The 19031-nt window shown below is 46.0% G+C and overlaps 1 protein-coding gene across 1 annotated transcript in view; it reads right to left on the bottom strand.

Annotated features, from left to right (window-relative positions):
- Window positions 1-320: 320 nt before the first annotated feature.
- Window positions 321-19031, bottom strand: part of E(Pc) (Enhancer of Polycomb) — an 81830-nt gene continuing 63119 nt past the window's right edge. Inside the window, exons 14-15 of the mRNA XM_037423518.2 lie at window positions 13519-13720; window positions 321-546 (exon numbers count right to left, since the gene is read on the bottom strand). Of these exons, the coding sequence (XP_037279415.2) occupies window positions 465-546; window positions 13519-13720 (284 nt within the window). The 3' untranslated portion in view covers window positions 321-464. The remainder of the gene's footprint in view (window positions 547-13518; window positions 13721-19031) is intronic.

Raw genomic sequence — 19031 nt, 5'->3', positions numbered from 1 at the left:
AAAATAAATACCGCCAGCGGGAAAAAACAACCTGGAAAAGACGGAGACGAAAAGCCGACAGAGAGGCAGCGGCACCACCACCAGCGGGCAACCACCGCATTCTCTACTCTTCCCGTTTCTCGGTGCCGACAACCAACGACAAACGGTAACAAACAGGAGGGCCACAGCTGTCACAACATGCGTCAGTTGAGCAGAACACAAAGGTTTTTTTTTTTTCCGGCGTCCAGCCAAAAAGAGCCGGCGGCGACGACGAGGTATCCTGCCCCAATCGGGTGAGCGCGGTGGGCCTGATCTAGGCACCTCTCCCAGATGCACCGCACTGCTAGTTCCAATGGCCGAGTGGGAGAAGCGGCTTGTGCCGACAGTGGCCTTACGCCTTCGGATGAGGCAACGTGAACTGCCATAGCCCGGACGAGCTGGCAGCGGTAAACTCGGTAAAACTCCAGAAGGCGGTGGGGCAGCTGTCAGGTCACGTCCATCGGCAATGCCCCGTCCGGCTCCAACTTGACTCGACCGAGGTTGCTGCTGCTCAGCTCATGGCGTGCCCTGTGAGTGCAGTTCAAACCATTTATAACGTAACCACTTACACTGCAAGACCAATTATATATAATGCAGTTTTTTTCTTACTAGCGTTTACCCTTCCAGAGAACTTCATGCACACGCACAATGCTTATGGTGCGGGCCCCGGAGGTGAAAGACCAATTGTAATGGGGCTGACGGAAAATTTTCAGAGACACAAGGGACTGTGCGCACATTTCAGGGGTGGTTGATCAGCCACAGAGAAAGGAACCACAGTGTTACAAATCAGGAAGAAATGTAGAGAGAACGAACGGGGAATATTGAAGAAAAATAAAACCACATCATCTCCCCCAACGGGCGAACATGGTGGGATGCGAAAGCATCACGGCGGCTTCTTGGTAGACGGCGGCTCAAGGCAGAAGACTCACGTTGCCTCGTCCCTTCGAGATCAGGAGCTGCTGCTCGACGTAGTCGTTGCGCTTCCAACTATTCAAGCCTGAAGTTCAAGGTCGACTTGATAACGCTGATGTTCCACTTCGAGGTTCCGAGCCCATGTTGCTTCTGTAGAAGGTTCCTGCTGACGTTAACGGTCATGTTCAGCTTCCCTGGCTAGATTTTTGGGGTCCGCTTGATGTTTTTGCTCGACTTCTCGAGCCTTCCTCTGCTCCGCGGCGGGGTTGCTGCCACTGCAGCTAGCACCGAAGTTGACGTTGTTCATGACGTTTCGCACACCATTGCACAGTGAGAGAATGATGAAAGCACAGTGAACGCGTGCTTTATACTGCACCGCGACACTTGCGCTGCCTACCAGCGCCTGAATTATGAACCTGTCAAAAGAAACAAAAATCGTTTTCATTTTACAGCTTTAAATAGCAAACCTTTAAATGATTCTACAGTTAAATTATATAATATGCAACCTTAAAGCATACTTTTATGCACATTGCGAATTTTCCATATGCTACAGAAATGAGGACCCAGCTACAGAAAACATACTTCAAAATTACATAACATGTCGTATTCCACCTCTTGAGTGTGCACACACGAGATAAACAAAAATAGACAAAGATGGAACCTATGCCACCAAGGCAAGAAAGATGGATGAAGTGAGAGTTGTTGCAAGCGCTTCGCATTTTCTGCCATCTGCTACAAAACAATTGGTTCTAGCATAAAATACCTGTGATGAAATGGTGTTAGATTTTTCATGCTGAAAGCTACGTTCCCCGTGAGTACTTGACAGCCGGCATTGATGGTGGCACGCATTTCATGAGTTGCTTGCTTGAAATTTTTCGGTACGTCATGAATTCCCGATACTCTGCAGTAAAGGGTTAGAAAGAGAGTTTTATATGCAATAATTTGCTGCACTGCACCTGTGGCGGAGAGATGAGTGCACACCTGCATAGGAGAGGCAAATAAGGGAGAGTTGCACATGCGCAGTATGGTTGTAAAAGCCTCAGATTGGACGCTGCCCCAGCATAAAATGCCCTCCCATCTAAAAAAAGAAAACAAAGAAAAGATATGGGTGGGGTAGGGAGCAGCACAATGCTTGCATGCAGTGTGAGGGGGGGAGATATTGCCTGAGCAACATCAAGTCTACGCTCCCTGTGCTTCGGCTGCTGGTCAACCATGAGCTGCGCTCTGAAAAGTTGCCTGCGCCTGCATGAAGAGCAGTTAATAGTGTTCGGCTCTTCTGTTTTGTATCGGGAAAATAATTGCGTCGCCGTAAAGCACACATATTGTGTGGGACCTTGATTCTCCCACAACTCACGTTTTAATTAAAGAGGCATTGCAACACTTTTTCAGCATGATTAGAAAAAGCTGCTGATCAGGGTAGCCGAGGCTCATAAAAATATGCCAGCCAAACAATACAGTGCAGCAGCAAGTTGACCGGAATTCACACTTTACTTTTAAAGTCAGCTGGAAATTCTTCCCTCATCTTTCTACAAATGATACCACGTACGTTAATGACCGTGCCACATATCCAATTCATGGGTGTTGGCTGAATTGGGCACTGTGGACTATTTGCAGTCAAACTTCTTTCATACACAACCACTTAATGTGTAATTGCAGCTTATACATAGTAAGAAGAATTTCCCGCACAGTCCTCATCGAACCCCATGTATTGGCTGACCGCTTAAGCCACAGTCGCTTGTGGCGTTACATACGGTTAGTACGTACTATTTTTGTTCTTGTTATCAACCCACAGGCCGAAAAATTGGCAAAATTTCATGATTGCAGATGTTCGATTCACAAGCTGTGACAATCGAGCTACAAAAGCCAGCAATAGTGACGTCAACACATGGCCAAGTTGACATATTTTCTGCTCATATTGCTGTTGCCGATCACAGCCTGCAAAAGCATGGCCTTCGAGATTGGTTTTTGCCCAAGAACTCCTGGTAGGGGGTGCGAATTCGCTGTCACTTTCAAATTCAATCCAAGTGTTGTAACGGCTCAAAAGCTCCACACCTACATTATTTTTGTGCAGCATGTCGTGTTTATTTTTAATTTTTGTTGTGTCGTGCGCAAAAACTGCAATTGAATTCGCACACGAAGACTGCATCTTATGCCGAAGTACTACGTCTTGAGTATGAAAGAAAAACTTTAAATCACTTGCACCATTGAAAATGTGGCAATGAAATCTGCGGTAGCCTGCAAAAAGAACTTGCCTCTGACAACTGTGTGGGGAATATGGAAAGCTCGTGAAAAGTCGACGGGCGGCACAGGCAGCAATTTGAAGAGGCGCTGCATCAGAGGCTCTGCTCATCCCAAAGTGGAAAAGACCCTGCTTCTTTGGTTGAAAAAGGCATGGAGCATGAATCTGTCAGTTAGTGGGCCCCTTCTGACTGAAAAGGCACGAACTTTCACAGATCAGCTGAGCTGCACCAGTTTTGCCTGCAGCAATCCCTCGTTGTTGCAGTTTCAAGCCGGCTATGGCATAGTGGGGAAGGGTGTTTGCAGTGAGGTTGCTGTAGCAGACAAAGGCGGCGCTGTCAAATGGCAGAACACCGATTTGCAGAAAGCCTTGGCAGCCTACGATGCCGCCGACATTTTCAATTTTGATGAGTTGGCACTTTTCTATTGCCTGCTTCTGAACAGGACATTGGCATTCAAGAACGAGAAGTGCGCCGGCGAGAAACAAGCCAAGAATCGGATATCTGTCACTTTTGGCATGAATATGACCGGTAGTGAGAAGCTGCCATTGATGGTGATCTGCAAATATGGAAACCAACGGTGCTTCAAAGGCGTTCGGATTCTCTCCGGCATTGTTTACAAACACAACAAAAAGGCCTAGATGACCGCTCAGCTGTTTGAGGAGTACGTGTGCCCGCTAGACCGCCGTTTTGCTGCCAAAAAAAAAGAGCATGCTGATAGTACTTGACAATGCGTCGGCGCATGCCGATGCGGATAATCTGTCGGCTAGCAAGCTGTTGTTTTTGCCGCTCAACACAGAAGCACTTGCCCAGCCCCTCGATCAGAGCATCATCCGCTCTGTAAAGCAGATTTATAGCAAAAATCTGCTGTGAAGGTTGTTACTCGCTGTGGAGAGTGACAGTACGTACACGATAGTCCTGCCATACACTTGCTTGCACATACATGAATGCAGCTACAGCCTGCACCGATACAGAATTGTTTCGCACGAGAGCAATTCACGATGCTTGAAGAAGGCAACCAAGACAACAAGGATAGTGAGGACACCAAAGACTGCGAGAGCCTCCTTGTTGAGGTGCTCGAACGGCAAGGAGAAGCAGTGAAAAAGTTCAACTTCGGCACCTTCCGAGATGTCGACGGAGCTGTCGTTACATCTCTGAACTTATCTAACAGCATCATTGTTGCCGCCGTCACACCTCATTCTGCTTCAAGAAAAGGTGAGGGGGACAGCGATGTCGATATGAACGACGGTTCCTTGTTATCTAAAGCGGCGTGTAGTGCAACTATGATGCGGTCCTAATGAACTGAGTGGCTCGGGGCCTCACCGACTTTGAAGATGCTGTCGTCATGGCAAGTGAGTATCACGGATTTTTTTGCTGCCTGTCCCTAAATGATAAATAAACTTGTGTGCGCGTGTTTGTGAGGATCCTGGCGTTGTTTTCTCGCCGGTAAGTAGCGTCAAAACTGACATTGACAATCAATTCAGACATGACTTAGTGCGTACCAAAACGTGGTTCCCGCTTAGGAGACCACACAAGACCGTTATGTTTAGGGGACCACACAAGACTTTGCGGGTATAAATTGGCAGCAGCAAGCACAGGACCGGATTAACTGGCGGAACATGGGAGAAGCCTTTGTCCCGCAGTGGACGTAGTCAGGCTGATGATGATGATGATGACAAGACTTACAAAGAGGGTTCAGCTTAAGGGGACCGACTGGTCTTTGGACCAAAAAGTGACAAAAAAATTCATTTTTTCAAATTGACATGTTTGGTTTCTGCAAGTATTTTTCCATCTCTCTACAAATTTTCACACACCAGAAAGTAGTAATTTTTTTGTAATGTCATTCTAACTGTCCAGATTCTTGGTGCTGTTAACATGCAGAACCTGCAAAAAAAATGGGAAACGACTTTGAGGCTTCTTTATAATTTGCCAGCACCTGTGTCTAAAGCTCTGCTACCAATTTATGAGTGTCTTTATGAGGATGGCAAAACATGCGCACCATGATTGTTGCTTTTTGAAGAAACTGTGTTTTCAGTTTTTTCGATTTTTCTCAAAAAAGTAAATTTACGACTTTTCAATTTTGAGGCCTCAATATCTCTGCACCTAGGGCAGGTACAACAAAATTCTCTTTGCAGTGCAAACTTCTTTGTGTGTAGAATGCAAGTGTGGCAGCGGAATTTAGAGCATAAGACTTTTTAATTAATTACTAATCAAAACTGTAACATAATTCCAACTGCTTTTGAAAATGGACAGTTCATTTTGCTATAAAATAACCAATAAAGCCCTAAAAACAAAAAACTATTCCATACCTTCACTCTATAGTCGTTAGTCTATGTTGGCATATACTAAATATCACTTTTAATTAAGCAATTTTTTTTCTACGATGGCCTTGAACAATAGGGGGTGAACTTAAGTTATCTCAGAAACAAGGTGAGTTACAGAAAAACTAATTAAATATTTGGAATCACCAGAAAAAACTGCATAATTCTGTGCAGTTTGATCAAGATCACTGAAGAAATAAACATAAAACATCCAAGACCAGTCTGCCCCCTTAAATTGAGGACGCAGCGAGCAATGGAAAGGAAAATGATAGGTGTAACTTTAAGAAGAGAGCACAGTGGATTAGGTAACAAGCCGGGGTTAACAATGTCATAGTTGAAATCAAGAAGAGGAAACGGGCATCGGCCGGGCATGTAGCACGTAGACAGGATAACCGCTGGTCATTAAGGGTATCTAACTGGATTCCTAGAGAAGGCAAGCGGGTTAGGGGGAGACAGAAGGTTAGGTGGGCAGATGAGATTACGAAGTTTGCGGTTATAAATTGTCAGCAGCAACCACAGGACCGAGTTGACTGGCGGAACATGGTAGAGGCCTTTGTCCTGCAGTGGACGTAGTCAGGCTGATGATGATGATGATCACAAGACCGGGCGTTGTATAGTTGGAAAACTAAGATTATAGACCGCAACACTCAGCCTTGCCTGAAAAACAGGTACAGACTGCCTGAATAAGCCCACGGATGACCTTTTGCCTCTGCAATGGGGGTAGATTAAATTATTGTTGCCAGTGGTAGCTAATGGCAGCAATAATTAGTTTAAGGGGGTGCAAGCGAATCTTTATTCTAAGCCTTAAAAGCAATCAAATCCAACGCGCATCTTTCTACCGCTAAATAGATTCTGAAAATTGCCTGCCCATGAAACCGAAACCGTGTTGAGTGAGACGCAGTGTCATCGCTATCGCATAATGACGATGGATAATGAGTTTATGTACCATGTTACGTACGATGCGTTCATGCTCGACTGAGCTGTGCGTGTTGCAATTTGTTGCCGTGTGAAGTGCAATTAGTGGTGTTCCACTGTTACGAACGTTGACGTTAAGTGAAAGAAATTTTGCACAGCGAAATTAGCTGCGTCGTGCCCTTATGCGTGCACAAACCTGTGATTGCGAGTGTGACAGAGGCAGGAAATCAGCCGTATGTCGACAAGGAGATGTTTCCACGGACCGAAAATGTAAAAATATCAGCTTTTTCGTCAGCTGAACCTACTCTATTTAGATAGAGCTTCCCTAGGTAATGACCCCGGATACGTATGCACATGATTGAGCCGTACTGGATTGACCGGTATTTAGGTGAAGTCGTCGAGCAGGACAGTGCAGCAGTGCCGACCGGCAGCGGCGGCGTGGTACACGGACATTATGAAGAGACATGAGTTATTTTTTTTGTTAGAGCTTGTGTAGCTGATTCCTTTGTTTTTCGGAATAAGGTTTGAATTAAGGTTCGAGAAATGTGAGGGTGCTGACACCCCCTGTAAAGTTGTTTGCGCAGCGTGGCGCACGTGTCTTGCACAGAAGCCTTATTTCGGGGGTGACAATTAAACGATAGGTGGCATTGTGTACCTGAGCATCATCATGGTATAGCGCCGGCAGAGACAAGCCTTGGTAGCGGCGAGCGAGAAATAAGCTAGTCTCTTCTGCGCGTGGCAGTTGCCGCGAACAATTGTCTCTAGCGTGGGTCCCCGGTGCGTGGCACCACGGGCTGCACATCGGGGGCCCTCGTGGTAAGTCAAGCGCTGGCGACGCTGCCTTGGGTGTGTTATTGTGTTTGTCATGTTTTAGAGTGTATGGTAATATTGTGTAAGGACGTCCTAGCGTGTTGATCACGATTAATTTTATAATAATTCAGCGGACTATATTGTCGTTCAAAAGTAGTTAGATAAATGTATGTTGTTTGGTTTGTACCAACCGTGTATGCTGTGTCCGTTCACTCCAAGAGCGTGGTGGCGCTCGCCAATTCGAGACCCCACACGTGTTGATCACGATTTATGTTATAATTCGGCGGACAATATCCTCGTTCTAAAATAAGCTAAATAAACATACTGACACGTGTTTATATGAAAAAGAACGATGATAGGAATGTTTTGTAGATTCCAGCTAGTGGGTCAGGTGGTTTTTCGGGACGACAACGAAGCAGGCATCTTGCTGTACAGCTGATGCAGAATACGCTCTTTTCGCTGCCGTAAGCTGCTGTCATCTTTTGTTCGCGTTGCTTCCACGTATTGATGACTCCCTCGATAGGCTTCGAAACGCTCGCTACTTTTCTTCAATGGACCTCAGAAGTGGATATTGGCAGATCGAGGTAGACCCAAGAGATCGGAGAAAGACCGCTTTTGTGACGCCGGATGGTTTATATGAATGTAAAGTTCTACCCTTCGGTCTGTATCAGCGCCCGCTACTTGTCAAAGGCTCATGGACACTGTACTTTCAGGGTTAAAATGGAAGACCTGTTTAGTTTATCTAGACGACATCGTAGTGTTTTCCCCAACTTTTGACGAGCATCTCAAGAGGCTAGAAGTTGTTCTACGAGCCATACGCTCCGCAGGCCTCACATTGAAACCAGAGAAATGCCACTTTTGTTTTGAAGAACTGCTGTTTCTTGGTCATGTCGTCAGCTGCACGGGCGTTCGGCCTGATCCCGAAAAACTTGCGGCCGTGGCACAGTTCCCAGTACCGTCCGATAAGAAAGCTGTCAGGCGCTTTCTGGGCCTAAGTGCCTACTATCGCCGGTTCATCGCCGACTTCGCACGGATTGCGTCACCGTTAACTCGCCCCACTAGAGACGACGCCACCTTTGAGTGGAATCACGAACAGCAAGCAGCGTTTCATGACCTCCGCCAACGTCTTCAAACACCTCCAGTGCTTGCTCACTTCGACGAGCAAGCGCCAACAATGCTTCACACTGACGCAAGCAATGTAGGCCTCGGAGCTGTGCTTGTGCAGTGGCAAGAAGACACGGAACGAGTGATCGCCTACGCAAGCAGGATGCTAACACGCGCTGAGGCCAATTATACAACAACTGAGAAAGAATGCCTCGCCGTGGTCTGGGCAGTCATGAAATTTCGCCCGTATTTGTATGGCTGCCCTTTCAAAGTTATAAGTGACCATCATTCACTCTGTTGGTTGACTAATTTAAGAGATCCAATCGGCCGATTAGCACGGTGGAGTCTGAAGTTACAAGAGTTTGATACGACGGTCATACACAAGTCTTGGAAGCGCCATACGGACGCCGACTGCCTGTCTCGATCACCAGTACAGTCAGCTTCTCTTTCTGACGACGACGATATGGCCTTCCTTGGTGTTCTCGACGCGTCCACGATTGCCCAACAACAACGAAGTGACCCTGAATTGCTTGAGTTGATTAATTACGTGGACGGACGTTCTTCGAGGGCACCTAGAGTCTTTGCAAGGACATTATCGCCGTTTTACTTACGCAATGGCGTCCTCTACAAAAGAAACTTTTCATCCATCGGAGCTCCCTATTTGCTCGTTATTCCTGCACCCCTTCGAACTGAAGTGCTCCAAGCATGTCACAATGAGCCGACGTCTGGCCATTTAGGCTAAACTCGCACATTGGCAAGAGTACAGCAAGGATACTACTGGCCATGACTCACAACAGCCGTCAAGCCCCACAATCACACTTGCATCGATTGCCAGCGACGCAAGTCACCTCCAAAGAGACCCGCCGGTCAGCTGCAATCAGTTCAGGTTCCACGTACACCGTTTGAACAGATAGGAATGGATATTTTGGGACCCCTTCCTACTTCTACTGCAGGGAATCGCTGGGTTATAGTCGCAACAGACTATCTAACCAGGTATGCCGAAACAAAAGCTATCCAAAAGAGCACCGCAGTGGAAGTGGCGAGATTTTTCATAGAAAATATTGTGCTACGCCACGGTGCCCCGACTATCAAGATCACAGACCGCGGAGCAGCTTTTACGGCAGCTCTTTTAGACCAGGTCCTGATGCTTAGTGGAACGACTCACCGTAAGATCACTGCGTACCACCCGCAAACGAATGGACTAACGGAGCGCCTCAACAAGACGACTGAAGACATGCTGTCGATGTACGTGGATGTCCAACATAAGAATTGGGACGAAATTTTACCCTATGTCACGTTCGCATACAATACGGCTAAACAAGAGACGACTCGCATGACTCCATTCAGCTTGGTTGACGGAAGGGAGGTACGGACTATGCTGGATGCGATGTTGCCACATGAATGGAACGCTACCAACACAGGCGCTGACGTGTTCACTGAACGCGCGGAAGAAGCTAGGCAGCTCGCCCGCTTACGGATCCATCAGCGACAAGACTACGACGCAGGCCGCTACAATGCTCGCATAGAACTGTAACGTACAAAATCGGTGACAGAGTGTGGGTTTGGACACCCCTATGAAAACGTGGACTGTCCGAGAAGCTGCTAAGGCGATATTTCGGGCCATACCGAGTACCGCGCCAGCTAAGTGACGTCACCTACGAGGTCGTCTCCGACAGTCCCCAATGCTCGAGGCGTCGCCAGCACCAGCCTGAACTTGTCCATGTAGTGCGTATGAAGCCGTATGTGAGTGACTGACTGCACGTTAAAAAAAATACTGTGGGTCTGAATCAGCATCTGGGCGATGCTCCTATAAGGAGGGGCAAGTGACACGTGTTTATATGAAAAAGAACGATGATAGGAATGTTTTGTACATTCCAGCTTGTGGGTCAGGTGGTTTTTCGAGACGACAACGAAGCAGGCATCTTGCTGTACAGCTGATCCTGAATACGCTCTTTTCGCTGCCGTAAGCTGCTGTCATCTTTTGTTCGCGTTGCACTGCGACAATATGTTGTTGTTTGGTGTTCTGACCCAATCTACTGTGTCCATTCACTCCAAAGAAGGTGAAAGTACAATAATGCCTGGAATAAATCACAAAACAGCAGTGACAGCAACAACAACAAAATACATTCTTTCGGTTCATTAACGTGCTTGAAAGCGCTTAAGGCACGCGACATGGACGATTTCAGGTCGCAATCAGCGCCGTTGAGCGTTCGTGATGCCGTCGGGGACAACCTCGTAGTCGAGGGTGCCGAGACGTCTAACTACCTTGTATGGTCCAAAGTACCATCGCAGAAGTTTTTCACTCAGTTCATGTCAGCCTATCTGCGTTCATACCCAAATGCTGTCATTGAGTCATCAGCCTGCTTGATGACTGGTTTAGTCCGACACCGCACCAATAGTTTGAAAAATTACAACTGAAGACCAAATCAAGACACTCACGTGAATAAATTGTTGAAAGCATCACTGAAATCATCAATATCAAGGCTGTGAAAAACAATGCCAGCCAATAGTAATTTCCAACTATAACGATTGTGTATTTACTCATGCACTAAGAACATTTCTGAAGTCCCTCAACTTACTTCTGACTGTTTGCTCTCCTTCTCTTGCGTTTTGTTCCGTTCCATCACAAAATGTTCCCCCAAGACATTGCTCCCCAAGACTGCACACATGCAAAATATGTAGACCAAGTATCTACACATATCCGAGAATAGATGCATGTGACAGGGACGTTACCAACCACTTAAAGTGACGCTAAAGAGAAACAATGGCTTCATTTAGATTTACAAAGTGCACTCTGAGAACTCTAACGCATACCGTAATTACTCGAATCTAACGCGCACCTTTTTTCCGGTTAAGCGAGTTTATAAATTGCATGCGCGTTAGAATCGAGTACGAACAAAAAAATTACGGTCAATCTATTGCCATCGGCAAATCCAAAATGGCCGCCCCCTACGTGGGTCGGCATGGCGCGTCGGCCATTTCTGCCTATGTGTTTCCCATGTGCGGCACTTCGTACGTGTGCTGAGGAGTTCGTCATCTAGTAGTGCATTAGCATCGACGGCGTGGAAGGGCCGACTCCAAAAACTCGATAGCACCACAATGCCACTTTTAAAAGAAAAGTTACGGCGTGTGCAGAAACGGACGGAAATCGGGCCGCATCGCGGTCGTTCGGAGTTCCCGAAACGTGCGTGCGGGACCGGCGGAAACAAAAGCAGAAGATTCTCGACAGCAAAGCTTCACGCAAAGGCTTCAGTGGACCACAGCAGGGTCGGTTTCCGCAAATTAAAGAGCTGCTCGGCAAGTATGTGCTTGAGCAGCGAGCGGCACAGCGGCCCGTGACGACAGAACTGCTCCAAGTGCGGGCTATGCAATTAGTCTTGGAAAAAGGTCTAATGCAGAGCCAGTTTAAAGCGAGCAGGTGCTGGCGAACTAACTTTAGAGGAAAGGCTTTTCCCTCCGAAGGGGAACATGCATATGCGAAAAGTTTTGTGGAGGAGTACGATGAAAAGCTTCACAGTTTTCAGAGGTTCGTCCTAAACTTGCGGCGCAACAACGGCTACCTGCTTGGGCAAATCGGGAATGCCCATCAGACGCCTCTTTACTTTGACATGCCTGGCACTACAACCGTCGAGAAGAAGGGCGCGAAGCAAGTTCGCGTGCTGACATCGGTCCACGGTAAAACTACCGTGACGGAAAGCTCTGTTACACGTCAGATGGGCACAAGCTTCGCCCGTACCTCATATTTAAATAGAATACGCTCCCGAAAGGAGGAGTTTTTTCGAGTGGTGTGATCGTGCGGGCCGGCGAGAAAAATGGGTGCGCGTTGCAATTGATGTCTTACGTTTTTTTTTTTTCACGGTGGAAATCGGGTGCGCGTTACAATCGAGGGCGCGGTAGAATCGAGTAAATACGGTATGTTTCACTACCATCAGTTCATTATTAGTGGACAAAACAAATGTTGCAGTTTCATTTTCAAAACTTGTGTCAGAATACTTGCGCGTGATGTGAGAAATTTCAAAATGTATTTTTGATATTTTCGAGGAACTGGCTCACTGAAATTTCCTGAAACTTCGTATGTTAAGTCTATGAGATTACAGTGTACTTCATTTTTATCGATTCGAAGCTGCGTAGGACCCAGTAGATGCCTTCAAAATTTCTTACGTTGCGGTGTTTGGCGTGGCAACCTTAACGTAACATCGCCACCCGCATTTTCTTTTTGCGCGTTTTCTCGCTTACCAAGTGCCATGTAGCGATAAGAGTAGTGTTTTTGAAATCTTGAAATTGTACTTAACTAATACGCAAAAAATCGTTCTGCTCTTTAGAGCCCCTATAAGTTTGCAAACGACCCGCTATGCCGACAAAATGATTGCACGGAGAAATTCTGCAGACCACACAACATCTCATTCGATTTTTCAGACAAACGTCATGTTAAAAACGTGGCGGCTGTGAACCAAGGTAGCGCCATTACAGTGCTGCATGTTCAATTTGTGTCCTCACTTGAATCCTCCACTACAAAGCATTTTCTTGAATCCTTCTGAAGCCAAAACCCTAGTTAATCACAGCCGCTATTAAAGATACAGTGAGTGCTTTGTAGTTTCAGGTGGCATCCAGGTAAGCTTGCCGTCAGTACGTTCACACTGTGGAAAACATGAAGACTGAGCCTACGACTATGCTCATGGGTTAAACCGAGGGTAGCATGCTTGTAACGGAAGTTTCAGTTCGGGGGCTGAGAAAATACCGGAGGCAGTTATCCTGTGGAAGTGTGCCGAGCCTGATCTCGCAGCTACCGTCAGAAACGACTCAAGCTGGAGATGCCCTACCAAAACTTGGCGACTTTGCTGTGCCGAGATAGCACGCTCAACGTATGTGCTCCATCATGCTCGTCACAATGGCCTGTAGAGCATACAGCAAAATTCTGGAAACAATTTTTGTGTGCTGTTTAGGTAACAAAGTTATGTTTGATAGCAAACTAAGGAACTAAATAGCAGCAACTTGGCATGCATGCATTCAGTGAAGAGGGCAAATCACTAACAAGCAGTGAAACCATCCTATAAGCACCTGCTTCTTCACCCCCACCCCCCCACTTGATGAGTTACTAGGTGCTGATGCTGCTACCGATGCCTTTCCCATTCCTATCTCATAATGAAGCTTCTAATGCTTATCTACTAATGCGAACAAAAATGGTAGCCAAAAATGCTTACTTGTTCCCTTCGTTTCCATTCTGTTCAAGGATGGAATACCGGAGGTCTGTGAGTGATGCTGGTAGCTTGTTCCCAAGCTCCACGGGTGGCAGTGCAGCCATTACGTGCGAGTCAGCTTCTGCACCAGCATCAGGAGTCACTTGGCCTCCGGGCTGCTGCTTGGGTGTTGTTCGCAGCAAATCACCTTCGCTGGCTGTTCGCACTGTGGTCAAGACAGAGGAACGAAAACAGTCGGTTTAGATTACACAATTAAGGTGACGTGGGACTTTCCTTTGCCAAAAAACATGTTGCGTGACAGCACGACATTTTGCAACAGCAAGTGGAAGCTTACTGGATTGTTACACTAACCACATGACTACATGTCTAACATTGTGCAAGAGTAGAATCAGTTTATTCTATCAATGTCATGTTCCATGGCAAGACCTGAGAAACCTCCTTGGTGACTGCGAAATTTTTTTAGTAAAAGAAAATATTGGTAGATCCAGCGTACCATGGGAATCTATGTTTTGCAAAGCATGTTGAGAGATGGTGACTGTGTTATTTTTTATCGAGTGAAAAGTTAGGAAATGACGTAAAAGATTTGTACAAATGTAGTATGTGCAGACACATGCTCAACAATCGCATGTGTTTTACATAACCAGTTGTTGACAGTTGCATAACTCTGGTAAACGCAACATTGGTATTACCAATACCAGAAGCAATAAGCTGATGCACAGTGCCTGTGCTTGCAAATATGGTAGCCCTGGCTGTAGTGCTACTAAGACCAACTTCTCTGGATGGAGTACCACACGTGATGCCCATATTGTAGGAGTACATATGTAATGCTAGTAAAATTAGATAGCCAGCCCTACAACCACAATCGACACTTCACCAACATTACGCCTGCACAAGGTCTTTTTTTTAAAGCAGTTTCGAGACCTGGCATGGCTGTGAGTGTCGCGTGGTTAGTGCCTTAGGGGCATGGACATGCAGAGACCGACGCATACACGCTGCTGGCCCGGACGAAAGTAGAACTTCACTTTTTATTGGGCATGAACACATATAGGCATGTAGGCTCGCAAGTAACAAAGGGTGCCACGCTCCGGTGGCAGCTAAGGCTCTTTGATCAAGAAAGTAACGACTCTCTCCTCTGCGTGCGCAATTCCTCCACAAGCCTCCCCCCCGCCCACCTTCAGCGCACGGCACCAATTTCCCCCAAAAAAGTTGTTGCATAATATGTGGCTCAAGTTGGTCCAAAGTGAAATATAGCTAGAACATACAGATAGCAGCTAATCATTCAGGTGCTATGAATAATTTCATTTACACAATTACATGAGACTCATACATTGATGTGCTGAAGGTTATTGGCACAGAAATTCTCCGAATTACGATGTCACAATCGTAATCGTAACTGACTGCTACATCTTTGTGGTTAAAACATATTGATGCTATGATTTCAGTTCATGTTACATCAACAGAAAAGCACGCCCAAAAAGCCGCAAGAAGGTGGTTTTAAACCTTCACTATCATATTAGATTAAATATTTCCGGCATTCATCTTGTCATTATGAGCAGAGTCAAATCGTTGCCAGAGAGGGGAAAAAAAAAAGAATGGCTTTCACCTTCTTCCACCCCCCCCTTTATGCATATAGGACCGATGGTTGTTGATCGCTATCAAGAAATTCAATGTTGCTTGACTCAGATCACAATCGAAATTACACATCTAACACCGGTAAAAGAGACAATCCAGTTTCTTAAACGTAAAGCACGCAAAATCAGGCATGATTATATGAGCCATATCGACTACGGCCTCTAAGATGACGGCTCATTTTCGCTATCAGGGTGCCATTATCTTTCCGAATCTTTTTTTATCACATTGCTTATGTTTTTCTTTTCTTTCCAGCACCGTATCAAATGTATGTTTTTGCACAATTTTTTTTTCTGGTGCCAGATCACACTTTATCATTGTTTTAACGTAGATACCTCCCCCCTCCTCCCCTTTCGTAAAAAAGCTTCATCTGAAGACTATCATTAGTGTGACCTTTATTCATACATTCGCTCTTTTTCACACTCATGTTCAACGGATCCTTACAATCACTACAAGCGTGATAAAGAAGCTGTATCGAGGTAACTGTTCACAATGGAAAGCAGATTCCATAGTGTTGCATTTCAAACTGAATAACAATCGCGGATGGGGCGAGCTAATGTAGCTTTGGCAGAATATTCAGCATAAATGAGGCCAACACATCTTTATGCAACGCACAAATAGCCGGGAGAAAAAAATACGATGCTGATCAGGCTGGAAGAATATTTAAAGTGCATGCACCTTTCGGCGACGCTTTCACATCAGCAATAAAGAAAGTGTTTTAGTACCTCGCAAAGAACACTGTTTTTTGATAGAACTAATCTCTTTCAGCCAATGTTGTGCAGCCACTGCTTCTTGCACAAGCCATGGTGCTTACTTTTGGTATTATAAAAAATGCATAACATTTGCACACTGGTTGTTACGGGAGCAACAGCATGGCATAGCACCAGCATGCAGCGCAGAAAAGAAAGCCTGTACAACGGTCGCTATGCGTCGCCACAACAAAAAATGGCGCGAGTAAAAAAGACAAATACTAGCGAAACGCAAAATCCCCACACCTCTAAAGGCAAACACCAAGGAGACTGATCATCGAGCAGAAAAAAGGGCTGAGAACAGGAGGACGCTAAAGAGGCAAGGAAGAGCAGAGGTTGACACACGGCGAGTACAATGGGTGGCGGTACTTTCCCAAGATTAAGGGGCTTTAGTAGTGTCTTCATAAAAAGGCCGAATTGTGGCGACCTCTACATTGAAATAGAGTACTTGATTGCCATGCAGAATGCTTGGGTTTGATTCCTGCTGGCACACTGATACTATCTATTCTTTGCATTTGTAGGGCGAGCGCTGCCGATGTCAGTTTTCCTTAACACACTGGTGTAATCATTACTCCGAGAGTGCGTCATCGGCTGCTTACGCATCAACAGGTCCCGAATGTTGGCAAGACTTCATGCATTCCCATTCGTTGTGTGTGCATCAACTGACGCCACTTAGAGCGGGGGTCTCAAACACACGTCCCAAGGCCCACACATGAGTATCTGTTCCACAATTTCTTTCAAAACTTTTCTTAATACATATGCATGTGAGCTAGTCTAATAAAACACTGTTTTCGTGAGGAACCTAATGCCGTCATCGTGTGTTGAAACATAACTGAAAAGTAAAGCTATGTTTCAGAATTGCCATCCAGATTTTAGTCACTTTGGCAGATCACTACTTGACAGATTGATGGAATCCTTGCACCACATCTCCTCAAGTAACCACCCCTTCTCAGCCTTGGTTTCTGCCTTGGCCCTTGCGGGATTAAATTGCAGCACTGAGCATTGCCACTGGTGGCTACTTTTTGCCAAATTGGCAAATCTGAGAGGCCCTTGGTGACCTAAAATCATGGATAGCAACATGGCGAATTTTTGGTGATTTTTGGCTTAGGTCTCGACTGAGTTAGACATTCTTAACTACTAAGTGTCTTCAAAACGAATGGGTGAAAACATCTTCTAATTTTCTTAGTTTTACACCCATCAGTAGAAGGCACACTTATGAGCAATTTAGTACGTTTGTCCTGCTTCTCGTGTGTGCCTTCTAATTCAGCTATATCCTGGCGCACTAGTGCATTCACCAGCAACCTCCCAGAAATTTAGGTCAGTGGACTGCTTCGTGTGCCGCGAGGCAGTGGTATATGTTTATAAGTGCTTTAGGAGCTTTTATGTCTTCAAAGTTATGCGCCTGAAGTGGCTTGGTGACAGTTACAGGTCGCGTGTTCCGACCGCAGCTTCAGCTGTCGTGAATAGCTTGTCGACTTCTTCACTGCTGTAGTATCCCCTAATTTGGTATGTTGAGTAGGCCATTCCTCGAGCAGCCTTCAGAAACTAGTGAGGCGAATTTATAGCGTAAAATTATGACCACGATGAAAACGTGGTGTAGTGATTGCGACGGTTACGCAGTATTTACAAATTGATTTCCGTTGCTTTGTAATTAAGTTTTTTGATTACCGGACTCATGATTCTGCTGCAGCGAAATTCTCTAAATATACAGGAGGGCCATGCATGGTGTCCCTTTCTTGTTGTAGTGCCTGCTTCATTCTGCATTCGCTACAACTGAAACCATCACAAACTTTTCTTATGAGGTGCTAGCATTTAGGCACACTGCCGGTGCATGCATGCCCTTTCTCAGTGCTCCCATGATGAAGGTAATGTGACTGGCATTAAAATATAGCAATATAATTTAGGTTTTATGAATGGCACCAAACTCCAGGGGGCTATAGATAATTTGGATTTTTTATCACTAGGCCCACCACAGATACAGTATTTACTCAACTCTACCGCGCCCTCGATTGTAATGAGCACCCGGTTTCCACGGCAAAAAAAAAAAAAAAGAAGTAATACACTGATTGAAACGCACACCCATTTTCTGTGACGGAAGAGAAAAGAAAAAAGTCCATAGGAGTCGATCTTTGCACACTGGAAACAAGTATTAGGGTTTTAATGCACTGAAGTTTCAAAAGATAAAACACAAAGTCAAACAGCCAGCCCTGCAGCTAAAACTGTGACCACACTGGCGGCGTTGTTGCAACGTGTAATGGGTCAGTCCTTATCGCCGTCGGACAACTCCTTATCGGTGTCAACGGCCCAAAGCATCTCATCCTTGGTACTGTCCTTGGCATTTGAGATGCCACATCTCTTGAATGCCTTGATTACGATGGCTTATGGTATTACACACTACCCGTCCTTCACCCATGCAGCAAAGTCTTACAGAAAGGCATGCTTCATCTTGTTGCTTGGCGTGAAATAGTGTCGTCCATTGATCAGCGAGTTGGTGTAGAGCGCCCGAATCTTGTCCTTCACCGGCTTGTTCAGGCAGACATCAAGCGGTTTAAGTTGTGATGTCATGCCGCCAGGTATGATTACAAGGTCCGTATTGCACACAGCGAGCTTGTTCTTGATCCGCTGGTCGAGATGGCGTCAGAACAGATCGAGCACGAAACTCGCTCGCAGGCCCAAACCGGCGCTTGGCCGCTTTCAGCAGACGTGATGGATCTAATCGGCGACCAGGTCTGTTGTCATCCCACCTTTCTCGTTGGCTCGCACGATCACACCACTCGAGAAAACGACTCCTTTGGGGAGGGTCTTCCGTTTAAATATCAGGTACAGTGGAAGTTTGTCCTCATCTTACGTGCAACAGAGCATTGCCGTCACTCTAGTTTTTTCGTGACCGGATGTCAGCACGTGCACTTGCTTCACCCCTTTCTTCTCGACGGTTCTGGTGCCACGCATGTCAAAGTAAAGAAGCATCTGATCGGCATTCCCTATTTGTACAAGCAGATAGCTGTTGTTGTGCCGCAGGTTTAGGACGAACCTCTGAAAACTGTGAAGCTGTTCTTCGTACTCCTCCGGCAACTTCTGGCACATGCCAGTTCGCCTTCTGAAAGAAAAGCCTTTCCTCTTCATAAAGTTTGTTAGCCA

This window comes from Rhipicephalus microplus, chromosome 4, assembly GCF_043290135.1.
Source record: "Rhipicephalus microplus isolate Deutch F79 chromosome 4, USDA_Rmic, whole genome shotgun sequence".
NCBI classification, from domain to species: Eukaryota; Metazoa; Arthropoda; class Arachnida; order Ixodida; family Ixodidae; genus Rhipicephalus; species Rhipicephalus microplus.
This window is presented reverse-complemented; position numbering and strand designations above follow the sequence as displayed.